Source organism: Poeciliopsis prolifica, unplaced genomic scaffold, assembly GCF_027474105.1.
Source record: "Poeciliopsis prolifica strain line A6 unplaced genomic scaffold, Auburn_PproV2 SCAFFOLD081, whole genome shotgun sequence".
NCBI lineage: Eukaryota > Metazoa > Chordata > Actinopteri > Cyprinodontiformes > Poeciliidae > Poeciliopsis > Poeciliopsis prolifica.
In genome coordinates this window covers 464,148-490,168 of record NW_026562456.1, presented here as the reverse complement: position 1 = coordinate 490,168, position 26,021 = coordinate 464,148, and the positions used below count along the sequence as shown (strand labels likewise).

The 26,021-nt window shown below is 36.3% G+C and overlaps 1 protein-coding gene across 2 annotated transcripts in view; it reads right to left on the bottom strand.

Annotated features, from left to right (window-relative positions):
- The window catches only part of LOC129352864 (leucine-rich repeat-containing G-protein coupled receptor 5A-like), a 42,912-nt gene extending 17,771 nt beyond the window's left edge, over window positions 1-25,141 (bottom strand). Inside the window, exons 1-6 of one of the 2 annotated variants that reach the window (XM_055022056.1) lie at window positions 24,695-25,141; window positions 10,683-10,754; window positions 8,282-8,353; window positions 8,122-8,193; window positions 4,675-4,890; window positions 3,055-3,126 (exon numbers count right to left, since the gene is read on the bottom strand). In XM_055022056.1, the coding sequence (XP_054878031.1) occupies window positions 3,055-3,126; window positions 4,675-4,890; window positions 8,122-8,193; window positions 8,282-8,353; window positions 10,683-10,754; window positions 24,695-24,957 (767 nt within the window). In that variant the 5' untranslated portion in view covers window positions 24,958-25,141. Of the gene's footprint in view, window positions 1-3,054; window positions 3,127-4,674; window positions 4,891-6,908; window positions 7,050-8,121; window positions 8,194-8,281; window positions 8,354-10,682; window positions 10,755-24,694 lie in introns of those variants that run through there. The other variant, XM_055022057.1, reaches the window with a different exon arrangement.
- Between the last annotated feature and the right edge of the window lie 880 nt (window positions 25,142-26,021).

The window sequence follows — 26,021 nt, the reverse complement described above, 5'->3', positions numbered from 1 at the left end:
ACTTGGTTTTATTTCCATTTTCATACCTTGGTGCTTATTTCAACAGGAAAGCGTCGCAGCGAATGGAAAAAATAAGCAATCACATTTTGTGAGGGTAATTTTTGCGATTTAGTGCGATAGATTTGGAGGAGAATTAAGATAATTTCAAAAATTAGTTCAGAAAACTGAATCTAACAAGAGGGAGCTGTTTGTAAAGTTAAAGTGAAAAATTAACAGCAATATTTTGGGTTGTTTGGCTTCTAATGTTTAAGTTTTATTTTCATTTCACTATGTTATTCTATGTTTTCTGCTTTATTAGCAGGCTATTTAGTTAGCTTCAAACTAAATATTTAGCTTAGAATTAACTAATTTTTTTGAAGCTAAATATCTAATTAGCATAATTTAATTAGCACCAACCTAAACATTTAGCTATCAGCTAAATATTTAGCCAATATTCAAATTCACGTGCTGATATAACAGGAAAAGAACTACCAAAATAAAAGTTTTATTTTGCAAACTTTTATCTAAACTCCTGCATGTTTGTAATTTTCTTTTCTCTCAAAATGTAGATTGTGAGCTAATAATTTAGGTTGTTAGCTGGTAAATTACACATTTGATTTGGCACCAAATACTTTTTTGTATATAAAATATTTAGCTTGCTCACAAAATATTTAATTTGGACCTAAATTTTGTGTTTGGCTAACTACATATTTAGCTTTGTAGCTAAATATTTGTCTTGGTCCTACAAATGTACATGGAATTAAATATTTAGTTTACTAACTAAAATATTTTTTGGAGCTAAATACTTTGTTCTTCAACTTTATATTTAGTTTGGAACTAAACATTTTGTAAATTAAATGTTTATCTTTCTAACTAAATTGATTTTTTTAAGGCAGCTGGCTGAACTATTTAGTGGAGTCATAAAAAAGGGACATGAATACAAATGCACTTTTCAGATGTATTATTTGTAGGAAAATGTGAAATATTGCATAATTTTCCTTCCATGTTACAATTATTCACAAGTTTCTGTATAATGAAATCCCAGTAAAACACACTGAATGTTGCGTCTGTCATGACTTTGATTTTAGTTCTTTGCTTTTTCCTTCTCGGATTCTTGAATAAATTAGTTTATTCTTGATTTGCTGCTTCCTGAGAGACGTCTGCGTTTGGTTTCTCCTCTCAGCTGAAATCAGCCTGAGCTGAACCAACACGGCTGCATTAATTAATCCCCGTTTCCGTTTGCTTGTCCCTGTTTGTGTTTGTAGTTTTGAGCGAGTATCAGAGCGCCCCACGGTTTATTATTGCTGATTGTCCAGGTATACAGCCTCCCGACTCGCACATAAACACATGCGGCCCGTGTGTGCATAATTAAGATTAGCATAGAGGCCGGGCCACACACAGTGCACATTTCTGCTCAAGTATTTCCAGAGCAGCGTTTAAACCTGAAAAATTCATGTACACACACACAGACACACACACACACACACACACACACACACACACACACACACACACACACACACACACACACACACACACACACACACACACACACACACACACACATTCACACACACACATTCCTCGGACGACACATAAATACACTAAATCACGCTCGTTTACATCCTGGCTCCTCAGTTATTTTCTGTAAATACGCCTTACAATAAGTAATTATGTTATTTGGGAAAGAAAAACACATGGCTGGTGATATAAATCAGTGAATTATTCGTCTGATTTATTTTTGTTTTTTATCATCAAGGCCGTTGCTGTTCTGTATTTGATGACAACAAGAAGCCAACTGGGCAATAAATTCACTTTTACAGTAATAAATACCGGATTTACAACGATGTGGGCTGGAAACGGTTTTGGTACCCTTTCCAGAAAGAACTAAGTATTTTAGTAATGCAAATTTATAAGTAGAAACTGTTTAGTTGTGGTTAAATATGTTAACTAGTATTTTCCCAAAGAAATCAGTTACAATTTCATAATTTTCAAATTCTTAAATATTGTTTATCTTTATAAATATCATGAAAGTGTTCATTAGTTTTGACCATTTCATGCAACAGCTCACTAAAATATATTTACTTAATGCAAAATATAAAGCAGAGATGTAAACTAATAACTTTTCTTTTGATTAGGATTTGAATCACAGTTCTGGTGACAAAATGATATTTGACGAGATGCAAGAAAACTTTTAAAATCCTAAACAAAAAGGAACAAAACCAGACATTTCATCTGATTTACACTTTATTATATTGTAAACAAATTATTAGGTACTTTTCACCTAACGCTGTTTTAAATTCAGACAGATTCCATCGGTTATTAATTGTAAATACTGAATTTTTCATTCATTTTTTCTTCTCCTTTTACCTTTTTTAATGAGATTCATGTCAAGTTTTGAATTTTTAAATCTTGATTTTCAAATTTGGGATAATGCTGAATTCTATCACAGCATATTAGAGCAGGAGTCAATTTCAGAAACAAAAAAACACAAAAATGTTTTGGTTAATTACATACAGTCACAAGAAAAAAAAAACTATGTAAGTTTTCAAGAAAAACTAAATAAATTTTTAATGATTAAAGGCATAAAAAGACATTCTGACATTGTAATGTCCTTTATTATATCAACATCTTCAATCTTTTATTAATAATTTAGTAAATATCTAATCTTTCCATTTTCTGACCTTTAATATCATAATGAATGCCTTTAATCAGAGAAAATTACCCTTTCTTTTGCAAGTGAATCACTGTTTGGACTTTCACTTAAGAATATGTGAAATTTATTTCAAAAATTGCTGCAATTTAGTCAGATATCTGTGTTTTAGTATTTTATTGTTGGAAAATTATCAGAAAATTTAATTAACTCCTAATTTAGAACAATATTAGCAGAGTTAGCTCTTCATGCTGATTTTTCCTGACATCAGCATGAAGTGAATCTGTTCAGAAAGGCTCCCTGGGTCGGACTCGAACCTGGAGAAAACGTTGTTTCAGAACAAAAATCTGCCTCCATGACCCCGACTTAACCTTTCTGCTGGAACTCGTCATCAGAAACAAAACGCACAGACAGAAACTCACAGCGTCTCCAGACTGTGGAGTCCGTGGAAGCAGTTGTTGCCCATGGAAACGATCCTATTGTTGTTGAGATGCCTGCAGAGAGAGCGAGAGAAACTGATGGACTAATGAAGCGGACAAAGAGTGTGTATGTGTCTTTTTAAAAGGGGCCCTGAAGCCTCTCAAGAAGGCTTTTTTTTCTTTTTGGTAATTTAATGCAGATTAGCTTCAAGCCGATTGGACAAAAGGAATGACAGCGGACTTCAATGACGCCGCTCTGAATGTCATCGCGCGGACACAAACAGGGAGTTTGCATGTTATTAAAGAGCTAACATGGACAGACAGGGACAGCGAGGATCAACAACACATAACACAGACATTTCTATTTGCTTTACATCAATATAGAGCATGACAACTAGATAAAAACCAAAAATCTATAAAATACTGAATAGTTCAAGATTTTATATGTCTCTCTATCAAGATAACAAAAAACTTAGTCATAGATTATCTAGATTCTTATAAAAATGTAAAATATTTCAGCCATTTATTTAGCATTTTGCACAAATTAGTGCATTAAGGCAGAGTTGCAAAATAAAACATACTTTAATAAGATAAATGTGACATTATGTCCTAACAAATTATGGGGAAGACATTTGTTCGGCCACTGACATTATTCTGTCACACAGTGCTGCATCAAAGCATTTTCTTAAAAAGTTAAGTGGAAGGAAAAACTATTAAATGCAAGTGATGCTAAAATTGAATGTATGCTAAACTTGCTAGCATAACTTCTGTTTTTGCGTAGGTTCCATTTTATCATTAGCTTAAACGTAAGTTATCCTAAAACATGTAATCTGTTTTTGCATAACCTTTACATAAATTCCATTTTGTAACAATTTGCCTTAGCATAAAACTTAAGCTAAAATACATTTCTAGCACAAAGTGTATTATAGCTTTATGACATTTTGTTTTAGCATACAACATTAATTATTAAAATCTTGCTAACATAGAGTTTCATTTATAGCATAACATTTTATTTAGCATAAAAAGTAAGTTATGACAAACTTGCTAGCATAACTTCTCTTTGGCACAAGTTCCATCTTAGCTTTAGCTAACGCTAAGATGTACATTAAGACAAAACAGAGATTCTGTTATAAGTCAACATCTATTTAGCATATGTTTCATTTTTGCATTAATTCCATATGCGAAAATGTATAATTTTTCTGTTTTGTGATAAGACAGAATTTATGATAAATTTGCTAGTATAGCTCAATTTATGCTACAAATTTGTTTTAACATAAAGTGCAAGTTATGAGCAACTTTTCAGCACAATCGTCAAAAATGTTGTATTGGCATAAAACTTGAGTTATGACAAACCTGATAATGTAACTTCCTTTAATAAACATTTTGTTTCAGCATGAAATGCAAGTTATGATACATTTGCTAGCATAGCTTTGTTGTAGCATTGTGGTTTTTGCATTTCGCCCTTCTGGGCCACCGTTAAAATGCACATTATTAATTTTGGAGAAAATGTAACTATATTTAACATGAAAGAAAAACAGAAGATGTATTGCAATGGTCCAGTATTGGTCTGAAAGTAGCTGCTTCAGATGCAACCGGAGGCTGTAAAATAATTTCTGTACGTACAGCACCACTAGGCGACCCAGCTTGCTGAACGCGTGGTCGGGGATGTGGGCGATGTGGTTGAGGGCGAGCGTCATGGCCTGCAGGGTCGGCAGCTCTCCGAGAGCCTTCACTGGCACCTCCGTCAGAGCGTTGTCATCCAGCCAGAGGTGCCGAAGCGAGCGCAGACCGAAGAAACAGCCAGGCGGAACGCCAGAGATGTGATTCGCATCCAGACGTCTACAAATAACAAACACAATGCAAAAGGAATTAGGAAATTTTTTCTTTTGTTCCTGATGAGTCTTTATGAAAGTGTCTCAGTAGTTTTATGTTGTTTTGTTTCCTGTGATTATAAACTTTTCTGTTCAAGTCCAAAGTCAAATAGAGGCGCTATTTAAAGTGGTGTCACAAACAAACAGAAAACCTTTTTAAGCTGTGCTAGAAGAGGCCTGTGTTCACAAAATAAAAAGCTTTGCTAAATCTGAAGTAGTTTAAGAGGAAAATTAGGCATCGAGTGTTTGACCAGGAGAGGAATGATCGGCAGCTGGTTCGAGAGCCTCTTAACCAGCCAGCAGCCTCTCTGGTCCAACTGAAGCATTTTAATTAGCTCTCACACTGACTGCTCAGAGAGTTTAAGGAGAAACGTATTCAACAGGAACACAAACGAAAGTATATATTTACAAACTCCAAATACTTATCCTCAGCTCCTTCCTTCCTTTAGAGACTTTTCTCATTGTTTTTGTAGCATAATTGCTGGAGAAAGCAAAGAAATTCTGAATGTGTGTGATTTCTTTCTTTTTCCAACAGAAATTCTGGAAATTTTACGTATCCATTTAGTTTTGAATTTCTTAATATTATAGAAATTCAAAGCTAATATTTAGACAACATCTGTAAAATAACATTTATTTAGCCTGAAAGAGTAATCTTTTCAGAGGCAGACAGGTGCAAATACGCAGCAAAGTGCAAAACGTGTTTCAAACATGAAGAATGAAAACACAAAAACCCCAAAAGCAACAGAGCACTGCAAAAAATGCTGTAACCTGCCTATTAGTGCCATTGTAAATAAAAAATGGTGACACTTCCACCAAAACAAATCTAAAAAATTTTGAGTTTAATCTTAAAAATTTTCTACAACTAACTTGAATTGTCAAAAAGTTGAACATTTTCTAGGATAAAATTATTTTAAGAATCTCAGAAATCATCAAGAAACAAAGGTTTGAGTTCAAAGTCCAAATTTTTAAACATTTGGAAAGGTCCAGGTTCTTTCAGAAGTCACAAATATTTAACTTCTGGACATTTTTTGAGTTTCAAGAGGTTTTTCTACAAAATTTCAGACTTTTTTTGTGTGGAAATTTCTCATTTTTTCTATCCACAATGAAAACATATATTACTCCGTTGTAATATATGGCAATTTTTCTTTTCCCTTTACATTTCATTAATTTACATGAAAAAGCTCAATTTGATCTCCCCTTATTGTTTAAAACACAGCTCTTTGTCACTAGTGGGGTTAAGAATCCAAAATAAAGTGTTTAAATGTAGGTGAAGGTGCTGCAGCTTTAATTTTATAAGTAATAATGCCAGTGAATGGATTGTAATTAAGAATTATGTGCTTTTCTTTATTACTCTGGTTCTGTCTCTTAGGTTTATATAAACCCAGCAGGGCTTTCATTAGGCCGTCCTGCAGAAACATGTGGAGCGCTTTGTGTCTGTCTGAGTGTCCGTCCTAACAATGACTCCTCTGTTCGGCCACAAAGAGACGAGAAGGATGGGACTTCACATAATCGTCCATCAGATAAATTAGAGACCTTAGTCCTAAAGACATCTCCATTCTTAAACCCCTTATTTGAACACACACGGCTTCAGTTTCAGTATAATTACTGTGCATCATCAGGCTGAAAGTACACACTGTCTGCACTGCACACGTTATCGCATGTGTGTGTGTGTAGGTGTGTGTGTGGGGTTCTTTCCAACAGAGTAAAATGAGACAGGATGAGAATCTGTGTGTGTGAGTGAGTACAACCGGCGACCAGTAGGGGGCATCAAAGCTGTCGGCTTACTCAAAATATTTCAGAAATACGTTTCATAAATTCATTAAAATAAAAGGAACACGATAAAGACAAGACAGATATTTATCAGGTTTCCAATTCGGAACAAAGTTGGTTGCTTGTCTGAAGTCACAAAGTACAACAACAGCGCAAGTTCGTAATGAGTAGCGGTTAGCATTAGCCGAGATGCTAGCGGTATTTTAAGCTCCTAACTTTTTGGCACGTCGAAGCATCAAGTTGGTGTATTTCGCTCAGCTCAGTCCTTTTTCACCTCTCCTACGTTTGGGTCCTTCTAACGGGGCTCGGTGTTCTTAGGATCACTATGGCGGCCATCACGACGGCGCTCAAACCGGAAGTGACTTACCAACTATAAAAATATAGAGTTGCTTTGATAAATAATGTCGGCTCTTTGTGACGTCACAGCTAGCTAATGACTAGTCTGTTATGCAAATAAAACAGCCTTATCCAGTCTGTTAAGTTCAACACTTTAAAGATTAGTAGCAATCTTGAAACAAAAATACATTTCTATACATTCAGATATTACTAATAGTATAAATTATAGGGGAAACAAGGGCTGTACTCTGAAAAATACAAAATTATGGCTGACAGCATTTCTAACTCAATGTTTTGAACTTGAATCAGCAGGAATGCATCTCTTTTTGACTCAATGTGTTTTAGTTTTCTAATATCTGCTGAGAACTGTAAAATTATGTGTGAACCTAAATGCCTCAGTTGTCACTTTGCTGCTGTTACACCTGAATTTTCTCATTATGGGATAATAATATAATTATTTTAAAATAAAACATTTATTTAGAAATAAATGTTTAACTTATTGCTATAATATAAGTTTAAAAAACATTCAATTTCCCTTTAGGATCAATAAAGTACTTTTGATTTTGCATTTCTATTCTTTCTATTCTATTCCATCTTTCAGATTAATCTGCGACGTAATCTCAGAAAACATTGAAAAGTGTTTTTATACATAGTTAATTTATTATATACTAAACCAGGTCTTTGAATCTCTTAATAGAAGAATCTAGAAGGAAATTTTAATATTTGTTAAAAAATTTTGTCGAGTAATTTAAATATCTTTTTTCCCAAACAACATCTCAGGATGACATAGCATAGCATAGCATAGCATAGCATAGCATGCTTCTTTTCAAACAGAACTGATTCTTGTACTCATTAGTTGTTTTATTGTTTTTAAAAACCTGTTTGAAAATAAATAAATACAATATGAATAGTATAGCGTAGCATAGAATAGCATACCGATCCGACCCGAGGCATAAACATTAAAAAGTTTCCAGGAAATAAAATCTTTTAATCAAACCATCACATAGCTTCATGTACAAATGTATGAAAGAAAAAGCAGAATGTATTGGCATCTGACTCACTTTTTAAAGGATTAAATTTGAATGAATCTTACAGAGACTGAAGGTTGTGAAGGTTGGTGAGTGCTTCAGCAGGAACTGATCTCAGCTGGTTGTTCTGGAGCATTCTGTGAAAGTAAAATGATATCATATTATTGGACTTGTAAATATTTGCAGTAATCAGAAGAGTTGCGGTGCAAACATGTGGGAGCTTACAGCACTTTGAGGTTGTAGAGGCCACTGAACGCTCCTCTGGGGATGAAGGACAGATCGTTTCCTGCCAAACGTCTGAGACAAAAAGAGATTCTGATGACTTTGGTTTGATTTTATAGACATTTTTATCATTTTACACCATAAAGACAAAAATAAAGAGAAGATCAATGGCGATTTATTTTAAAGAGAGACTGAAGCTTCAGGTTTTTCTGCCTCAGTTTGTGTTGCTTTGCAGTTTGTGGTTGGAATGTGAGAAAACGTGAAACAATTCAAGGGTATAAATACTTAAGCAAGGCACCACATCGTTAGGAGCTCTGACTTCGAGCCAGGTTCTAATTTCTGTGTTTGCAAAGTGTGCAAGAATCTCTCGGCAAGGCTCGACTTCCAAGCCCTGCGGAGTAAAAACCCGGCGGGAAAACGAATCCTCCAGGTCTGTTTGTTTTCCAGAGGCCGCGCAGAGTTCAGCCTCCCTGCGTGCCTGCGGTGTCCTATCGCCGCCGTGACGTTTCTGACGCCGCGGCGACAAATATCACACACACACAGCTGGCAGCGGAGCAGAACAGCGGCCAGAGTCATGTTCAGGTCTCGGTGAGGTCAGGCCGTCTCTCCCAGCTGCCTCGCTGCTTTTTAATTTAGTCCAGTCGGGAAAACGTTCGGACGCGACGCGGCGCTGCTGGGAGGTGAGGAGAGATGAGATTACATATCGCATCCTCCAAGACATTCGAGCTCCTCGCCCGATCAGACACTCAAACTTCAGACATAATCCATCTCAGGCCGCCAGGCACTGACCACACATCAGATCTGATCACACAACATAACACAAAGTGTGCAGAATCAGAAAAAACTATTTACCACTGCTGCCCAGATAACACCTGATCCGAACCTCTGTTTCATAGCTGACCGATTTTTATTTCAGTGAATTATGATTCCAAGCAGTGGCTAAAAAAAGATATTTAACCCAGAAATCTAACTGACCGAGTAAAAATAGACAGACAATAACCTGAAATAGAGAGAAAATTACAGTATAACAAGCATACAACACATTACAAAGACAAAAATAAACACAAACACATAAACTAAGGAACAGAAAGAGAGTCGCGTGGTGAAACTGGCATCAAATAAGAACAACCAACCACTAACACATGGAAATACATGAAAAGGAGCACAGAGACTGAAAACAAATTACAACTAAAACGGTCATAAAAAAGGTTCATTCTGACCAAATAAAACCACAACAAATGAGTAGAAAACAGAGGATTAGGGTCAAAGAAAGAAAATACAAGGATAGTCAGAATAATACGACAATAAACTAAAACAATTACAGGAATAAAGTCTTCATACTATAAAAAAATCATAATACTTTGAGGATAAATTAATAACAATATGAGGAAAAAGTCATGATATTTCTAGAATAAAGTCAAATTATTCCGACTTTATTGCAGAAAATATGACGAAATACTAGATATATTGCCAAACGGTTTCAAAGGAATAAAAAACCTGGTTCTGCTGGACATTTCTGAACATTAAAGGGAAGTTTTTCTTCTCCACTGTCACCCTTTGCTTCCTGAAGCTGCAAGTCAACAACTTGATGAAATCTAGTGGGTTTCTTTAGGTGAGGGGTGTCCAAAGTGTGGCCCGGGGACCGTTTGCGGCCCTCTGAACAATTTGATCACATTTCAAGAACAACTTAAATTTGGTTTAAAACATTAGGTGCAAAATCTTAAAATGGAATAATATAAGGTGAAACACAAAGTTTTCATTCAGGTTTTTGCTTTGAATTTTATTTATTTTAGTAAAGAAAGAGAAAAAAAACATCCAAAATAAGGAAAGAGTCTGCCATATCTGGATTTTGTTACTTAAATTGCACAAAGATAAAAAAAAAAAAGATCAATCTGAAGAATTTAAGGATGCATGTCAGTTCTACTGCTTTTTGTTTAATCTGGGGAAACCTGCAGGGGAATTTTTATGTTTGAAAACTAAAATGATTATGTTTATTGTTGAGCAGGTAAAAATAAAAATAGATATATTCTATTATAATTTAAGAAAAAGAAAAACAAGTAGAATCAACATTTCATTTGTGGTCAAAATTTTTAGACGCTACTGTCTTAAATTGACAAGATTTTAAAATAATTTGTATAATTAACAAAACCTAATTAACTGATGGGTAAACATAATCAGTCATGATGGATTTATGAGCAGATGGAAGCAACTTGAGATGATAAAAAAGAATTTTAGAACCGTATTTGGCCGAAAAAATACATGAACAGAAAATAGAAATAGAATAGAATCATTAAAGGCAAGTTAAACTTGCTTAAATCAAACATTTTCCTATTAAAATTTCTATTAATTACACATAAAGTGGGATTATATGTGCAAGCAGTGAATGTCTGTTAAATTTACTCACAGTTCCTCCAAGAAGTGCAGGTTGGACAAAGCTCCACTGGTCATCACAGTCAGATTATTCATACTGAGATCACTGCAGAAAAATAAACAGGATTATTAAACTATTTTACACCTTATTGTTAAAAACTGATGGAAATGAATGATTAATATTCAAAACATCAGGAAATATAAACCAATAAGCCTGAATTTGAGGTTAAAATTACGCTCAAAACCGTCTGAAAGCAAACAAAAACATAAATCAGACGTATAAACAGAGCAAATGAGTCATGAATTATTAAAGCTGGCTGTGTTGAAACACTGAGGCCATTCAGCCGACATCACGTGCAAAAACATTTCGGCCCCACAACCGACACCGCTGGTAACTTTTCCATCTTTGTGAGAACCGTCGGCTTGGCCTGGAGTCAGAAAAAAATAAATAAAAAAATACGGCTTCTTGAAAAGGGTCGACACACACCTGAGTGAGAAACAAGAAATGACTGGAAACATGGAGAGAAAACAGGAAGGAGAGCAGGAACGGCCGAACGAACAAACATGGAGGAGAGAAACAGGATTTATTCTAGAATTAAATAAAATCTGTTTTTTTTTCTCACACAACTGTTGCTTCACATTGCTCTTAGTTTAAAAGTGACGTAGTTAAATTAAATCAATGCAAAAAGTTTGACTAAAGTTTGTTAAAAAAAAAAGTTTTACTCCATTTTTGACTGGACTGGGCTTTGACTATGCCACTGCAGATCCTCATTGTCTTCACTCATCTCTGTTTAGCTTTAGCTGGATGCTTTGGGTTGTCGTCTTGTTGGGAAAAAAAATATTCTCTTATTTTATATGAAATATTTTTAATTAGTTGTCATTAATTTGAAGAAATCGGTTTTCACTTTGACTTTAAAGCAGCGTAACTCGGATGAAAAGTGGCAAAATTAAATTAAGTTTAAAATGCACCAGAGATTTTTTATTTTTTAATTTTACCTGCTTGATCAAGACAATAAATAAACAAGAGCTCAAAGCTATAAAGATGCAGAACAATAACTGTCAACAGAAACAGAAGGAAAATGTCGTGAAATCTCCAGTGGGGGGGCCTTATACAGGGGGGCCTTTTTCCTTTTGGAGCCCAGGACCTTATCACCAAAGCATCGCCTCTGCTGCCAGTGAAACCAGAATTACACACATGAAATGCTCTGCACCTCAGGAATCTGATGTGACTTCACCTTTATTGACCGGTAAACACCAGAAAGAGATGAACGTTTTGCTTTTCAGAGTCAAACAGGCTGACATCAGCGGGATTTCAGCTCCACGCTGTTGTTGTTTGTGTGCAGCCGTGACGCTCTTCTTCCTTTCTTCCCCTTATCTGACTCGTCTTTTCTCTGCTCTGTCTGATAAAATCGGCAGGTAGCGTCTCTCCGCTGAGGAGGGCTGTGGTCTGAAAGGCCGTCTCTGTCTGAAACGCTGCGAGGGCGTGTCTTGGTGTTGAATATGCTGGTTGTTAAGGAGCTTTCTCAACACTCCATAAAGCCTGTTAATGTGTGCGAGCTTTACAACACCGTCCGCAGGTAGACCGCTGGCACACAGAGAGGGTTTGTTTGGCTGTAACAGAGCTACGGCTGATTGGATTTTACTGCTGCTCAAAACAACACGCTGTGCATTAAAGCAGATTTTATTCATCCATTCATTAGCCTGTACCCATAAATTCGTGGTTATGTCGACTGTGAGGGCAGGTTTCCAGACAGTAAGTTGTTCATTAAGCCAGAATGAGGCCTCTGTGATTTAGATGTGTTCACATGCTGGATTTGGACATAAATATTTACAGTTATGACCCAAAAATGGCATAAATACAGATTTAAAATGAAAATAGTCCAAGTTTATTAATTGAAAATGAGTTTCTCTAGGCATATTTAGCCTGTTGAAATTTGCAAAACTGATATTTTTTATTTTCAAAACTCAGTTAATGAAAAACAACTAACTTTAGTGATAAACGTCGATTGATTCTGAAAAGTGTGGCATGCTTTTGCATTCACTCTTTACTCAGAAGCCTCTAAATTAAATGAAGAGCAGATACATTCAGATGGCTAGTAAAATGACTGCAGCTGTACTTTAATCTCAGCATAAATGCAGCTGATGAGGGAGTTTTTAAATAACTCCCACCCACATCATTGCTGTTATTTATGCAAAGTTTTTGGCATTGCTAAACTTGACACTCCAGACCTACGTTTTGCTGATGTTGTGGGATTTATCTGCTTTAGCTATGCATGGCGCTACATGAAGTGACGCTTCAGTTGCCTTGTCATTTACAGTACAAAAAGTACAAGCAAGCCAAGTACTTCAAACTAAACATTTAGCTTGCTTCATATCAAGTTGGGAGCTAAATGTATAGCTTGCTAAATAAATATTTAGTTTGAAACTAACTACTTAGCTTCAAAATAAATGTTTAGCTCACCAGCTAAATATTTTATGTGAAGTTAAATATTTAGCTTGTTTCGTTGTTTAACTCTTTGGCTTTACAAATAAATATTAGACATCAAACTATTTAGTTTATCTAAACATTACTGTAAAGCTAAATATTTAACTTGCTAAAAAGATTTAGCTTGAAGATAGATGTTTAGCTAGTTAGCTCAATATTTTTAACTTCATATTTAGCTTTCCAACTAAATATTTTGTTTGAAGCTAAATAGGCTAAATACTTAGCTTGCTCACAAAACATTTAGTTCAGAGTTTAATATTTAGTTGTTTAAATAATTAGCCTGCAAGGTGAATATTTAATTCAAAGCTAAATATTTTGTTTGTTAGCTAGATATTTAGTTTGAAACTGAGGTATTATTAAATGAATGAATGACACGGTGAAATTATGACTAAAAGTAATGTAGCGAACCAAACCGTTCACCTCAGTATAAACGAGGCAGAAATGTAACTAAGGTGTGAAATTTCTGAAAATTTGCCATGAAGATTCACTCACAAGTGCATCAATTTATGAAAGACTAACAAAAGGTTAATTTTACCCAAATAAGTCTGAAAAATGGCATTAGAATGTTACCTCAAACTATTGGCTAGTCAACATGTACGGCCGTTAGAGGAGATCATAATACAGATACTTTTCGGTCCAGACGGGAAGTTCTGAATCCTGAGCTGTCGCCACAGAGACAGCACCAACAGTGTTTTGATTCCTTTCAGTCGTGACATGAGGGACTGAAAACGGTGCAGCAATGAAGACACGACGATGGTGGTGGTTCACAAGAATAACCTGATTGCCCTGCTGGGAAAAAAGGTTATGTCATATGACTTCATAAGGAGGGAACAACGGCTTAATTGTTCTGGTTTTCATGACATCTTACAGGTTGGCCAGCTTTTTGATTCTGCTTGAGACAAGAAGAACAAACCCGTTATTTTCAGAACGGCACACATAAGTCTGGTTAATCTGAACTTTAATCATCAAACATTAATAATCAAGACACTTTCATTTTTAAAAACTCTTGACTTATAGAAATAAATTCTGAGTATTTTAAACAAATTTTGCAGGATGATAAATTGTCCCAGAATTTATCGTGATAAATAATAATATTGCTGTTTTGAGACCATTTTAATGGTGTAATAATTCTCAAAGATCAATAAAGTCTAAATTTGAACAAACATTTAACACAGAAACTAGAAGAAATTTTAAATATCCAAAATAAATACAACAAAAAACGACAGAAACAAGAAATAAAATAAATTATGAAATTTCTAAACAAAATTACCCTTTGACAAAAATTCATCAGACTGAAGACTTTAATCATCCAATTTTTGGTAAAAACTGGATAGAAAAACGGTAAAGTGTGTGATTAATAAAGGAAAAATAAACCTGTTTTTGAAGCTACACTGAAATATTTAATAACTTAACATTTCACTTAAGCCTTTTGCGATTATTTTTGGATGATTAGTTCAACAAAGATTTCACCGTGATTATAAACAAAGCTGCCATTTTGTAATCTGATGTCTCCTGTTTATAGATCACATGGATCCTGAGGCATTTATTAACTTTTTTAAAATCTTGTGAGTCTCAGTTTGAGCAACAGATCCAAGTCCAGGACCTTAAGATGTTTTTGATGATTAAAAGTTTTGAAGAAGCTTTTAATCCTTGTGTGTTTTTGCCTTTTGATTGTGGGGCTGTTGGCCTTTTTGCGTCTCCTCAGGCTCAAACCGATGGACATCAAATGATTATTCAAATGTCGCAGGCATTTGGAGAAAGGAAGAAAGAAAGAAGAAAAAGAGGCGTAGTGGGACAGTGAGGCCTCTCTTCATGTTTTGTCCTCTTTCGTTTCTTCTTTCAGTGTTTTTGGAGGCGGGTCAGCGGGGGGCCCCCTGGGCAGCAAAACATGTGGGGGTTTGTTGATCTCCTGGTTAGTCAGATCAGTGTGAAGAGGACAAACAGTAGCTCTGTCAGGTCCATTTCTCTGAAGGAAACCCAAAGCTCCTGAGGTCTGGGGACTCATTTAGGAATCGGATCATCTTTAGGTGTGTCAGGGATTTAAGGAGGTCTGGAGAAGCGAGACAGATGTCACCGGCAGACGCGGGGGAAGTGACGGGTGTGTCCCTTCAGCCCGAAACCACGAAAAAGAAAATCTCATAAACGAGGGAACACAAACGGGGTTCGCTGAAAGAATCTGAAATGAGCTGTTCTGTTGCTCAAAGTACTGAACCATCCAGGCGAGTTAACCCTGAAAGCAGACGCAACATGCTGAAGGAAGACTGGCATGAGTTTAATATCCACATCCTCCAGTCAGCATCCAGCTTCAGAGAGATCAGGTCTGAAATATTTGGCTTTTCATCAAAATGCTGGAACATTTTGACCTTCAGGGTGACATAAAGTCAGTAACAAAGTCAGGCTTCCATCACTTGAAGAACATTTCTAAAGGACTAACAGCAGGATCCAGAGAAACTCATCCATGTGTTTATCATCTGATTCCTGCATCAGACAACAGCTTAGCACCACAATACTTCACACATCTGCTGTGGTCCTAGCAACCCTCCAGGCCTCTCGGGTCTTCTGGTTCTGCTCTGCATCCAGAACCAGAACCAACATTCAGTTTCTATGCACCACAAATCTGGACCAAACTTCCAGAAAACTGCAAAACAGCTGAAACGCAGAGTTCCTTAAAATCCAGACTTAAACCCCCTGATGAGTTGGTGGAACATCAACATTTTGATTTGTAAATGACGACACTTGGAAAAATATAAAGTTTCAAATGATGATATTTTGTTTTTATGTAAATCACTTTGAACTGCCTTGTTGCTGAAATACAAATTAAATTCAATTTGATTTTAGTAATTTTGATGTTTTATGTTCTCTTATTTGTTTTTATCACTTTGAACTGCCTTGTTGCTAAAATGAGCTGGAAAAATGAACTTAATAAAATGGGATCAATGCTACATAAAACATCAAATATTGACATAAGTTGTTTTATGTCAACATAAATTAGGTTTCATGTTGACATAAAGTCAGATTGGTGTGGTGTTTTTGCAGTGTATAAACAGGATGTGTTTTTTACTAACAATCTGAACCTTATCTTTATTGCTGCTCTGTTCTGCTGTGATTATGATTAATCTTCACCCTGATTATAAACAAAGCTGCCATTTAGTATCAGATTGATGTGTCACACTGATCCTCAGGCACTTACTATCCTTACTTTATTCATGTTTTACTCTTTTTAGGTTACAAATGCAAGTTGTGGATGTTAGAAATATCTAAATTTGATCATTTAAAAGATTAAAATATTTACAAACAATCAAAGACAAGCAAAAGCAGACGAGAGCCGCTCCTTAAGCTAAAGTTAAGCTAAAATAAAACAGATAGATAGATAGATAGATAGATAGATAGATAGATAGATAGATAGATAGATAGATAGATAGATAGATAGATAGATAGATAGATAGATAGATAGATAGATAGATAGATAGATAGATAGATAGATAGATAGATAGATAGATAGATAGATAGATAGATAGAAATAACTAAACAGACATTTTAAAGAAACTAGTGAACTCTTCTGATTGAAGACCACACAAATTCATTCTGAGGGCCGCAAACGGCCCACGCGCCCCACGTTGAACATCCTTCCTGTTTTACTTTCATCTCCCCCCATGTGAAAAACATTCTCATTCATTGACACTCCTTGTTGAAGGATTCATTTGATGGATTTCTGAATGATGGAGGAGAAACAGGAAGTGGTTTTATCCAAATGATCTGAAATGTTTCATCACTTATCAAACAAAAAAATTTCTTCTGAAAAATGTTTTTTATGGAAAATTTTGTAAATAAAAAGGCCTGTCGCGATAACAAATTAATAGTTGTCCCAGAAATTATTGCAATAAATGATAATATTGTTGTTTTGAGACCATTTTCAACAAATATAAAGGATAATAAAACAAGTTCAGCCACACAGAGACCGAAACTTAAATTTGACACGTAACACTGGAACTGGAAGATATTTAAAATATTGAAAAATAAAAACAAAACAACCAAAAACATACAAGAAAAAGGAAATAAAATCCACAAATACCAAAAATCAAATAGATTATGATCTCAATATAAACAGTTGCCCTTCAAAAAATATTAGTGATCAGAACAGACATTATTATAATGTGATTAACTGTTAATTACATTAGGCTCAATTAATAGGATAAAAACTTGGGCAAATTCTATAGATTTTTCATTAACTGCATAATTTACAGAATATTTCTAATACATTAAAATACATTAATACATTAAAAAGATGCAAAAATCATCCAAGTCCTGTTTTAAATCAGAAATTAACCTTTTAGTGCTAAAATCCAATAAAATAGTATCATTTAGGGAAAGTGAATCCGTTTAAACTAAAACTATGCCCACTGAGGAGTTTGGGATAAAACATATTTTGAAGGTTTTGTTATTAATCCAAAGTGTGTAATAAATGTTTAATTTGTGCAGTTTTAGCTTAATAACTAAATTAGCTGACAATTATTTCATAAACCAATTAATCACAATTAATCTTTTCAGCTTTAAACACAACACTGAAAACAGAAACTTAAATTCATGCCATTCCCAGCTTTGCAAACATTTGTAAATCAGTAAATTTGCCACATTTGATCTCATATCTCCAATAATCAGTTGAGTGAATCTCCCTCTTCCAGAGAGCTTGACCTCTCTCATGACCTCTGAAGAAGATGGATCTACCCGTCTCTGATGTCATGCTGCAGCTACCTGTGTGAGTGTTTGCTGGACCGTAGAAAACATTCAAACTGTTTCGGCTCGCTGTGGAAACGTATGAACCTAAAGTGAGGTAGCCGCATCTGAATGGCCCGACCTCAGGAAGTCCAACACGGCTGCCAAAGGGGGCGTGGCAGCAGAATCCTTCATATGCACATGGGTTCATTCATCACGGCGAGGCTAAATGCATTCCTGTCAGTCAGAGGGGAGAAAGGAGACTCGCAGGCCCATTCACGCTTCAAGCAGCGCTGCTTAGGCATGCAGCAAGAGCACACACATAAAGGCGTTGACAGATGGCAGCATTCACACTGATGGCGGTCAGACAGGCAGAAGGCTGGAGGCTGTTAGCTATGACGTCTGATATCGGTTACCCTTTACTGAGAAGGTTGTAAAAGTTCGGGTTGAAACCCAGAATCTCAGCTCTTCCAGCTGGCTGGTTTGCTGATTAGCAGACGGCTGAAAGAAATTGGTTGATTCGACATAAAGTCGTGATCAGAGGTGCCGCTGTGACGCCGACGATGCATTTTCACATCTTCAAACACAGAAAACATATCAGATGAAGATATCAGAAAAAGACAACTTGTTTATCAGGAAACAGGATTTCGTTTGTCAAAACGACCAGATGTGTGAAGACTTGTTTCCTTTTTTGTTAAATTATTCATTTAGCTTGACTACTCACATTTCTTGGAAAGCAAAAAACAGTTAAATCAAGAGAACAAGTAGCACAAGTGTGTTTCACAGCGGGGAGTCAGTTTGATTTGGGACAAAAACATTTGTTACATTTTCAGTGGCTGTGCTTCTCTTTCCCTCTTCAAACCAACCAAATCCTTTGAAAAAGCTGTTCCTCTCCTCGCCTGTGGGGGCGCTGCACCAACAGCTATTGAAGGAAACGACACAAAAACCTCTGAAAAAAAACACTGAGTGCAACTTCCTTCCTCTTGAAATATAAACAACAGTGGAATAGGGTCAGAATTCAGCAGGTTAAGGATTTCTCTTTTGTTTTTAGTAAAAGGTAATGAAACGTTTCTCCTGCTAACGCTAGGCTAGAATATTTGTTTTGGTTGCCTTTACCCAGAATGCCCTACATTATAGTCCACTTCCTGCTTTTGGAGCAGTCTCCAGTAAGCATTTGAACAGAACCAGAGTTCTCTTCAACCAGACCGAATTTTGTAGACGGACCAGAGTTTAATGTTTTGGTCTGATTAGCATTCACACCTCTACAAACGAACCAAGCAAACCGAATTTTCTAGGCAGATTTTCTAGGCAGATAGACTGGAGTTCGACTAGGAATCCCACTCCAGTCATTAATTTAATTTAAAAAGCTCAACAAGAGTTTGAGCTTCAAATTTCACCAGCTCATCGTTAGCACAATAACAGTTGCTAGGCAACAGGACAAATGCTGAGAGGCAACGAATCCGAAGGACTGGAGATTCAGATTATCGAATGTGTGATTCGTTAGCTGAACCTAAGGAAGCTGAACCTTCATACAGGTCCAGGGTATGAACAAAGGCTTCTAAATTCTGCAGACCCCACACATGCTGGACACTATCTGCTTAGCTTTTACTTACTTCAGGTCAGTTCACCATGTGCTAATAGCTAATAACCTTACAGCCGTAGTGATTAGCTATTCTGGTGTTCAACAAAATACACAAATCAGCATGATCACAAACTGATGTTTGTATTCCTTTGATGAATCGCAGGAGAAAAAGTTGGTGGAAGTGGCTAAATTTGAAATAATTTCCTCAATTTTGCAACAAACTTTTTCACTTGCTTAGAGGTGGTGTGGAGTCAAAACATTTAACAAGTTCTGACGGAGCGAACCTTCTTAGGTATTCTTAGGTATTCGTGCCTCTGGTTACAGAGGCACAAAACTCTGGAAGAGTTTTAAGCCCAAACTTTAAACAACTTTAAAAATTAACCATCTAATTTTGTCAATGTGTTTATCCTCGTTTGCAACTTCTACTTCCTGTTTACGTCGCGTTAACATCTGACAAAATCGTGCTTTGCCTGTTGATTCGCGCCAAACCAATAAATGGACACACCTTGTTTGCAATTTCTGCAACATTTTAAAACAAAACATTTTTTTAGTTTTTTTTTTTCATCATTCAATATTAACATGATCATTGAATGGATATATAGGTACTGTTTATTTACTATTACGAAACTCAACTAATTATTAAAGTTACTTTTCAAGGAGGGATTAAATACTTTTAGACGGCATAACCTGTTAATGGTGACAAGCTTATGTTTTTACTTGTGTTAAATCATCAAATTACTGCAAAAAGCTGCTAGTTTGTACATTTTCCTAACAAATTAATCTGCATGAATACTTTTAGTCGCAACTTTACATGCAGATGAGTTCAGATTTATTTTATTTTATATCAGCTTGAATTCTACAATAACCAGCACAAAGCAGATTTGAAAGTCTAATTCGTTCAGTAAAAACAGGCGTTCCTCTTGGACAACTTTACGGCTGGTTGGAATGCATACTTTAAAAATTGAGCTTCACGCTCTCAAAGGAACTCCTTGATGTTTTTGTTGTATTCAGCTCCTGATTGCAGCTCTAATAAAGACCCAAAAAGCCTTTGATCGACTGTCGGTGCGTGTTTTTGTGCGTCCATCTGCCCTCCGCAGAAAAACCCAGAGGAGCGCACACACATACACACACGCACGCACACACACACACACACACACACACACACACACACACACACACACACACACACACACACACACACACACACACGCACACACACACACACACACACACACACACACACACACACACACACACACACACACACGGCTGCGCTGAATAGAAGTGAGTTTTCTTTAATGAGAGTGAAATTTAAATCCAAGACATTGTTCGGTTTTCAGGCTCCAGCCAAGACAAGCAGGTTCCCCTTCCTCACAAACACACCACTCAGTGACGTAATGCTTCACCGGAGCGCAGACATGTGTTGTATCAAAGCCAGTCACCTGCTGGGAGGCGAAATACATTTCAATTAGTTTTATTGTTTGGCCTCTACAAGAATTTACACTCAACTAGAAACAATAAAAGTTCACTACAGTTGTTAAACGACCGCATCAAAACCTGGAAGCTCTTTCAGAACCCCAGAGATCCCATGCAGACATCTGACACCTCCGAAACCGCTTTCAGGAAACCCGAACCCCGACACTTAAACAGCGCTCAGGTCCTCAGACGTCTTTCACAACCGTGAAAACTTATTTACGCCAGTTTAACCCCATTCACCCTCCAATTTCCCTCAATGGGACGTTTATTTAACACCTAGAACTTTTGAGAAACTCTTGGCAACAATCAGAGCTCTTCAAAGAAAAAAATCCTTGGAAACTTTCCAAAAGCCATAAAACAAGTTGCACTTGGACTCATTCAAATCATTGAACTTCTGAAAAGCTTAACAATCGCAGAAGAATACCCGTTACAGAACCAGTTAAATCTTAAAACACTCAAGGAATTTATGGAACAGTTGCCAAACATTTACCTACCAACAGATTTCTGAAACCTGTAAAAACAATCCAACCATCTAAATTTAGTTAAAATTACAAAATCCTGAAAGATTTTGAAATCCCAAACATTTTCCAAAACTTTCCAGAGCATTTCTTATGTTTTCTAAAGTGATTTTTTTTTTTCATTTCTGCTTAAGTCAACGCAGTTTTTCACATAATGACTTCAATAAATTCCTGTAGATTTGTTTTCCTCTATGCGGTTCTAATACCTAAGAGCAGCTGGACTTTGACCTTTGGCATTAGAATCTTTCAAGGTTCTTTGGTGATTTTACATTTGAAGATCCATTTGGCCGCGTCAGTTTTAGGACCAAATGCCAAGATTTCTTACATTTTCAGCTACAGTTATTCTTTCTCACTGAACTGAGTCAAACCAGCCAAACCCTTTGAAAAACCTGTTCCCCTCCTGGCCGGTGGGGGCGCTGCACCAAGAACCACTGAAGCAAACAACAGAAAAACCTCTGAAGACGACGTTCCAGATTTTACTTGTTGCAGGATTTCTCTTTTGTCTTTGGTAAAAGATAATGAGACATTTCTCCCGCTTGAGCAAGACTCACACATTTGCTTTGCTTGTATTACCCAGAATGCTCAGCGCTGCAGTCCGCTTCCTGGTTTTGGAGCAGTCTCTGGTCCGCTTGGTATTCATATATGCATTGGAAACGTTCCAGAGTTCACTTCAACTGAACTGAAGCCGAGGTTTATAGGTGGACCAGAGTTTGATTTTTTTGGTCCGGTTACATATTCACAACTCCCCAAACAAACCGGACTTTTAGAAATTTCTGAAATTTGTCAAACTCTGAAAATTTCCAAAAGCTGAATTTTTTGCTCAGACATTTCCAAGTTTTTTTCTACAAAAGTGTATCAGATTAATTTCAAAATGTCTGTTTTTTTTTTCTTTTTATTTTGCAGTTCAGAAAAAAAAATTCAGAAAAATGTCTGAAATTAAACTCAAATGTTTTAATTTTTTTTCACATACTTGCTGCTCAAAGGGATAACGACAGACAAGCAACTTACAGTTTATCTGCTGTGGCTATGCTAACTACCCTCAGCATTCACAACATGCCATGGTAGCTGCAGCACAGCAGAAAGCAATGGTGATTGACAGCGTTAAGACCCGCCTCCTGGCTCTGATTGGTCACAGCATGATGACAGTTTCAACAAATATGTAAAAAAACATTTCTTATAAAAGTTACAAACTGCAGCTTTAAATGAAGCTTATTATGATTTTAAATTAAAATTCTAAAAAAGAAATTTATCATGACAAATGATGAACAATACGATAATGCCCACGATAACTAGGAACACTCCTCAAGTATTTTTTTGGGAAAAAAAATATTTTTCCTTCTCTGTACTTTTTACTTTAACTTGAGTAATTTTATTGTGAAGTATTGCTACTCTTATTTGAGTAGTGAGTTTTCTACCCACTGTCAATAACATCTGGAGTTTTTGTTAAAATTTTATAAGTTTTATATTGAAAGAAATGTGGAAGAATTTCTATTTTTTCTTTTACTTTAATTTCTAACTTTATATTTTGCCCCATTTGATGAGGTAATTTTTAAATATTAAATGATTTTATGAGTTACAGGACTTGAGAAGATTTTACCAGTTGAGTAATTTCTTGGACGGATAACTTTCACTCTTACTTGAGTGTAACTTTTGGATGCTCTACTCGCCTGTGCAGGTGGTCATAATCTTAAGCCTGATTGAAAGAAATGTGAAAATAAAACTCAGAACCTCTTGATGAGGAAACAGAGCAGAGTTGGGCACGAGTTACATTTACATTTAGAAAAAAATGTACTTTTAGGATGTTTTTTTTTTTTTACCACGCTTTTCTTTTTACTCTGACTTTAGTAAAATTTCTGGACTCTTTTCCCACTAAATGAAAAAACAAATGTGTTTTAACCAGAAATTCAGCAGACACACACCTGCAGTTTTTGTTCAATTTCATTTTTTTTATTAAACGAAACCATTTTGGAAAAATTTTACTTTTGCTAATTTTGTCATTTTAAAAAAAATTATATGAATTGTTGTCATTTTTGTCCTTAAAATATCAAAATTTCCACTGAACTTCATATTTGTCGGTTTGATGATGTAATTTTTAAATATTAAATGATTCATCATTTGACCAGTTACTTAGTACTTGAGTAAACTTTTTACCAAATACTTTTTTACTCTGACTTGAGAAATTTCTTGGTTCCAGAGCCGGCCTAATGCACATGTGAGTAGAGCGGATGCTTAGGCCCTCCATGCCACTAGGGGACCCACAAGAGCACACAGCCAGCATAATAATTTCTTTAACAACTTTAATTAATACAAACTAGATACTATCGCACATTATAGTTGGTATACAAATAATAGGTTAAACTCTTCCTGCTGTTGTTCCGCTGTCTATGTTGGAGAAATGTAAGATATTAAACTTCTTAACTTGTTTATTGTAAATTCCTTGTTTTTATTGTTGATGTTACTTTCAAGTAGTTACAATAATGTGGCACATCCAAAAAGGATGCATAAATTTTTCTAGATTCAAACCTTAGAAAGGGTTGAATCTAGAAAAATTAAAAATTATTTATCTGATCTTATAAGTATCAATTGAATCAATTCTGATCAATAAATAAGGATCTAGGCTACTATTTTCTTTCAAAATGCTTGCTGTATTTAGCTGAGTTTATTAAATTAATTAGAAGTGAATCTTTTGTATTACAGATAATATTTTCTACTACAAGAATATTTTACTTGTTTGTGTTAATTTTGTCCTAATTAAAGGTGGAGAGTTCAGGTCAATGAAATACCTGAATCGGGGGCCCAAATTTATATCTTTCTTGAACCAAAGTCAGGGGCCACACACAATCAGCCCGAGGTCCGCATACAGCCCCTAAACCCCACTTTGGACACCCCTCAAATTATGCTAAAGCTAGCTGGTATATTACACACATATAGGTAGAGTAGAGTAGAAATAAGGAAGCATCTGGTGGTGAAATGTTGATATGGGGGAACTCAAATAAAAATATGCCCAGGGCCCCAAAAGTGCTTGGACCGGCCCTGCTTGAATCGCAGCCTTTTACTTTAACTTGACTATAAATGTGTTAGAGTAGAGCTCTTCCTCCTTCATATTTTTGGTGCTCTACCGCCTCGCATCAGAGTAAATTAACTTTTTTTTGCCGCCAACGCTACCGGACATGCGCAGAACAGACAGGTGTTCTGATTCCCACCGCGACCGTAGCATGTGTTCACTCTCACACAACAAAGTCAATATGAATAATGAAAAAACAGTGACTTACAGGTAGGATGTAAACACGCTCAGGTTGCTCGGTATCTCCCGGAGCCCCAAGTCCGAGCAGTCCACCCGGTGCAGCAGCCCGTCCCCCTCGCACAGACAGCGGCCAGGGCAGGTGGCGTGTCCCGCTGCTCTGGAGCTCTCCTCCCGGGAGTCACCGGAGCTGTTCCCCGCTGCCGCTTTCTGCATCCTCACCCCGGCCTCGGAGCTCCACAGCCCGACCGACAGGACCGCAAGCACCGCTAACAAAGCCCCAGACCCCCGCATGTCCCGCAACGGGTGGAAGTTTGTTGCCCGCGGCAGAAGTGGGAGAATGAGTTAGAGAAGTTGCGGGAATTTGTTGGTTGTTCCTCTGATGAGGAAAAGCAGGTTGTGGGAGCTGGACGCTTGCAGCTTGTTGTGTTTCCAGGCTGAACGCGTGGAAATGCGGAGTGTGTGTGTGAGTGTGTGTGTGAGTCCCTCCACTCAGCACAGCGGCGTGAAAAACCCCGTCCGCTTATATATACACCCAGCCCCTGCAGGGGGGCCACTCCGCTGCACAACAGCCAAATCTGGGATCCATCCCATCAGATGCATGATTCAAACTGCAGAGAAATGAGTTTTTAGAATCTGATTTAGACATTTAAGTGGGCAAAACAATTCTTTAAATCTTTGAAATCAAATGTGCAAAATTTGCTTTAAACTCGGAGTTTAAAGCAAATAGAAATAACTTTATTTTTACATGTTTTGTAAACATTTAAAAACACCAGAACCTTAATATAGGCCTTTAAAATAAGTTTCCCGAACCACATGCTTGTTTTTTATGTATTTACTTTATTCATGAGTTTTATTGATGTTTTCTTTTTCTTAACCTTATGTTTGTTTATGGAACAGACCAGATATTAGCATTTTGGTAAATACAGAATTTGGCAAATTTCCATTAGCAAAATAATAATTTTTTTGAACAAATGTGATAAACATTTTAAAGACATTGACTAATTTTTGCATTTTGCTAATGCTAATTTTGTTAATAGAAAATTACCAAAATTATTTGTCAATTCGCAAATTTTCAATTAGCAAAATATGCTAATTGATTTTTTCCTAGATGGATGGATGTCCTAGTCAAAGTCCAAACCTAAATCTATGGAAAAAAACCTTACTCGAGGCTGATTTTACACACTATTAAAACTACATCACATAAATGTTTATGGATGGATGGATGGATGGATGGATGGATGGATGGATGGATGGATGGATGGATGGATGGATGGATGGATGGATGGATGGATGGATGGATGGATTTGCATTTTTTCCATCCAGATGTGATTCTGGTCATTAGGTCCAAATTTCTA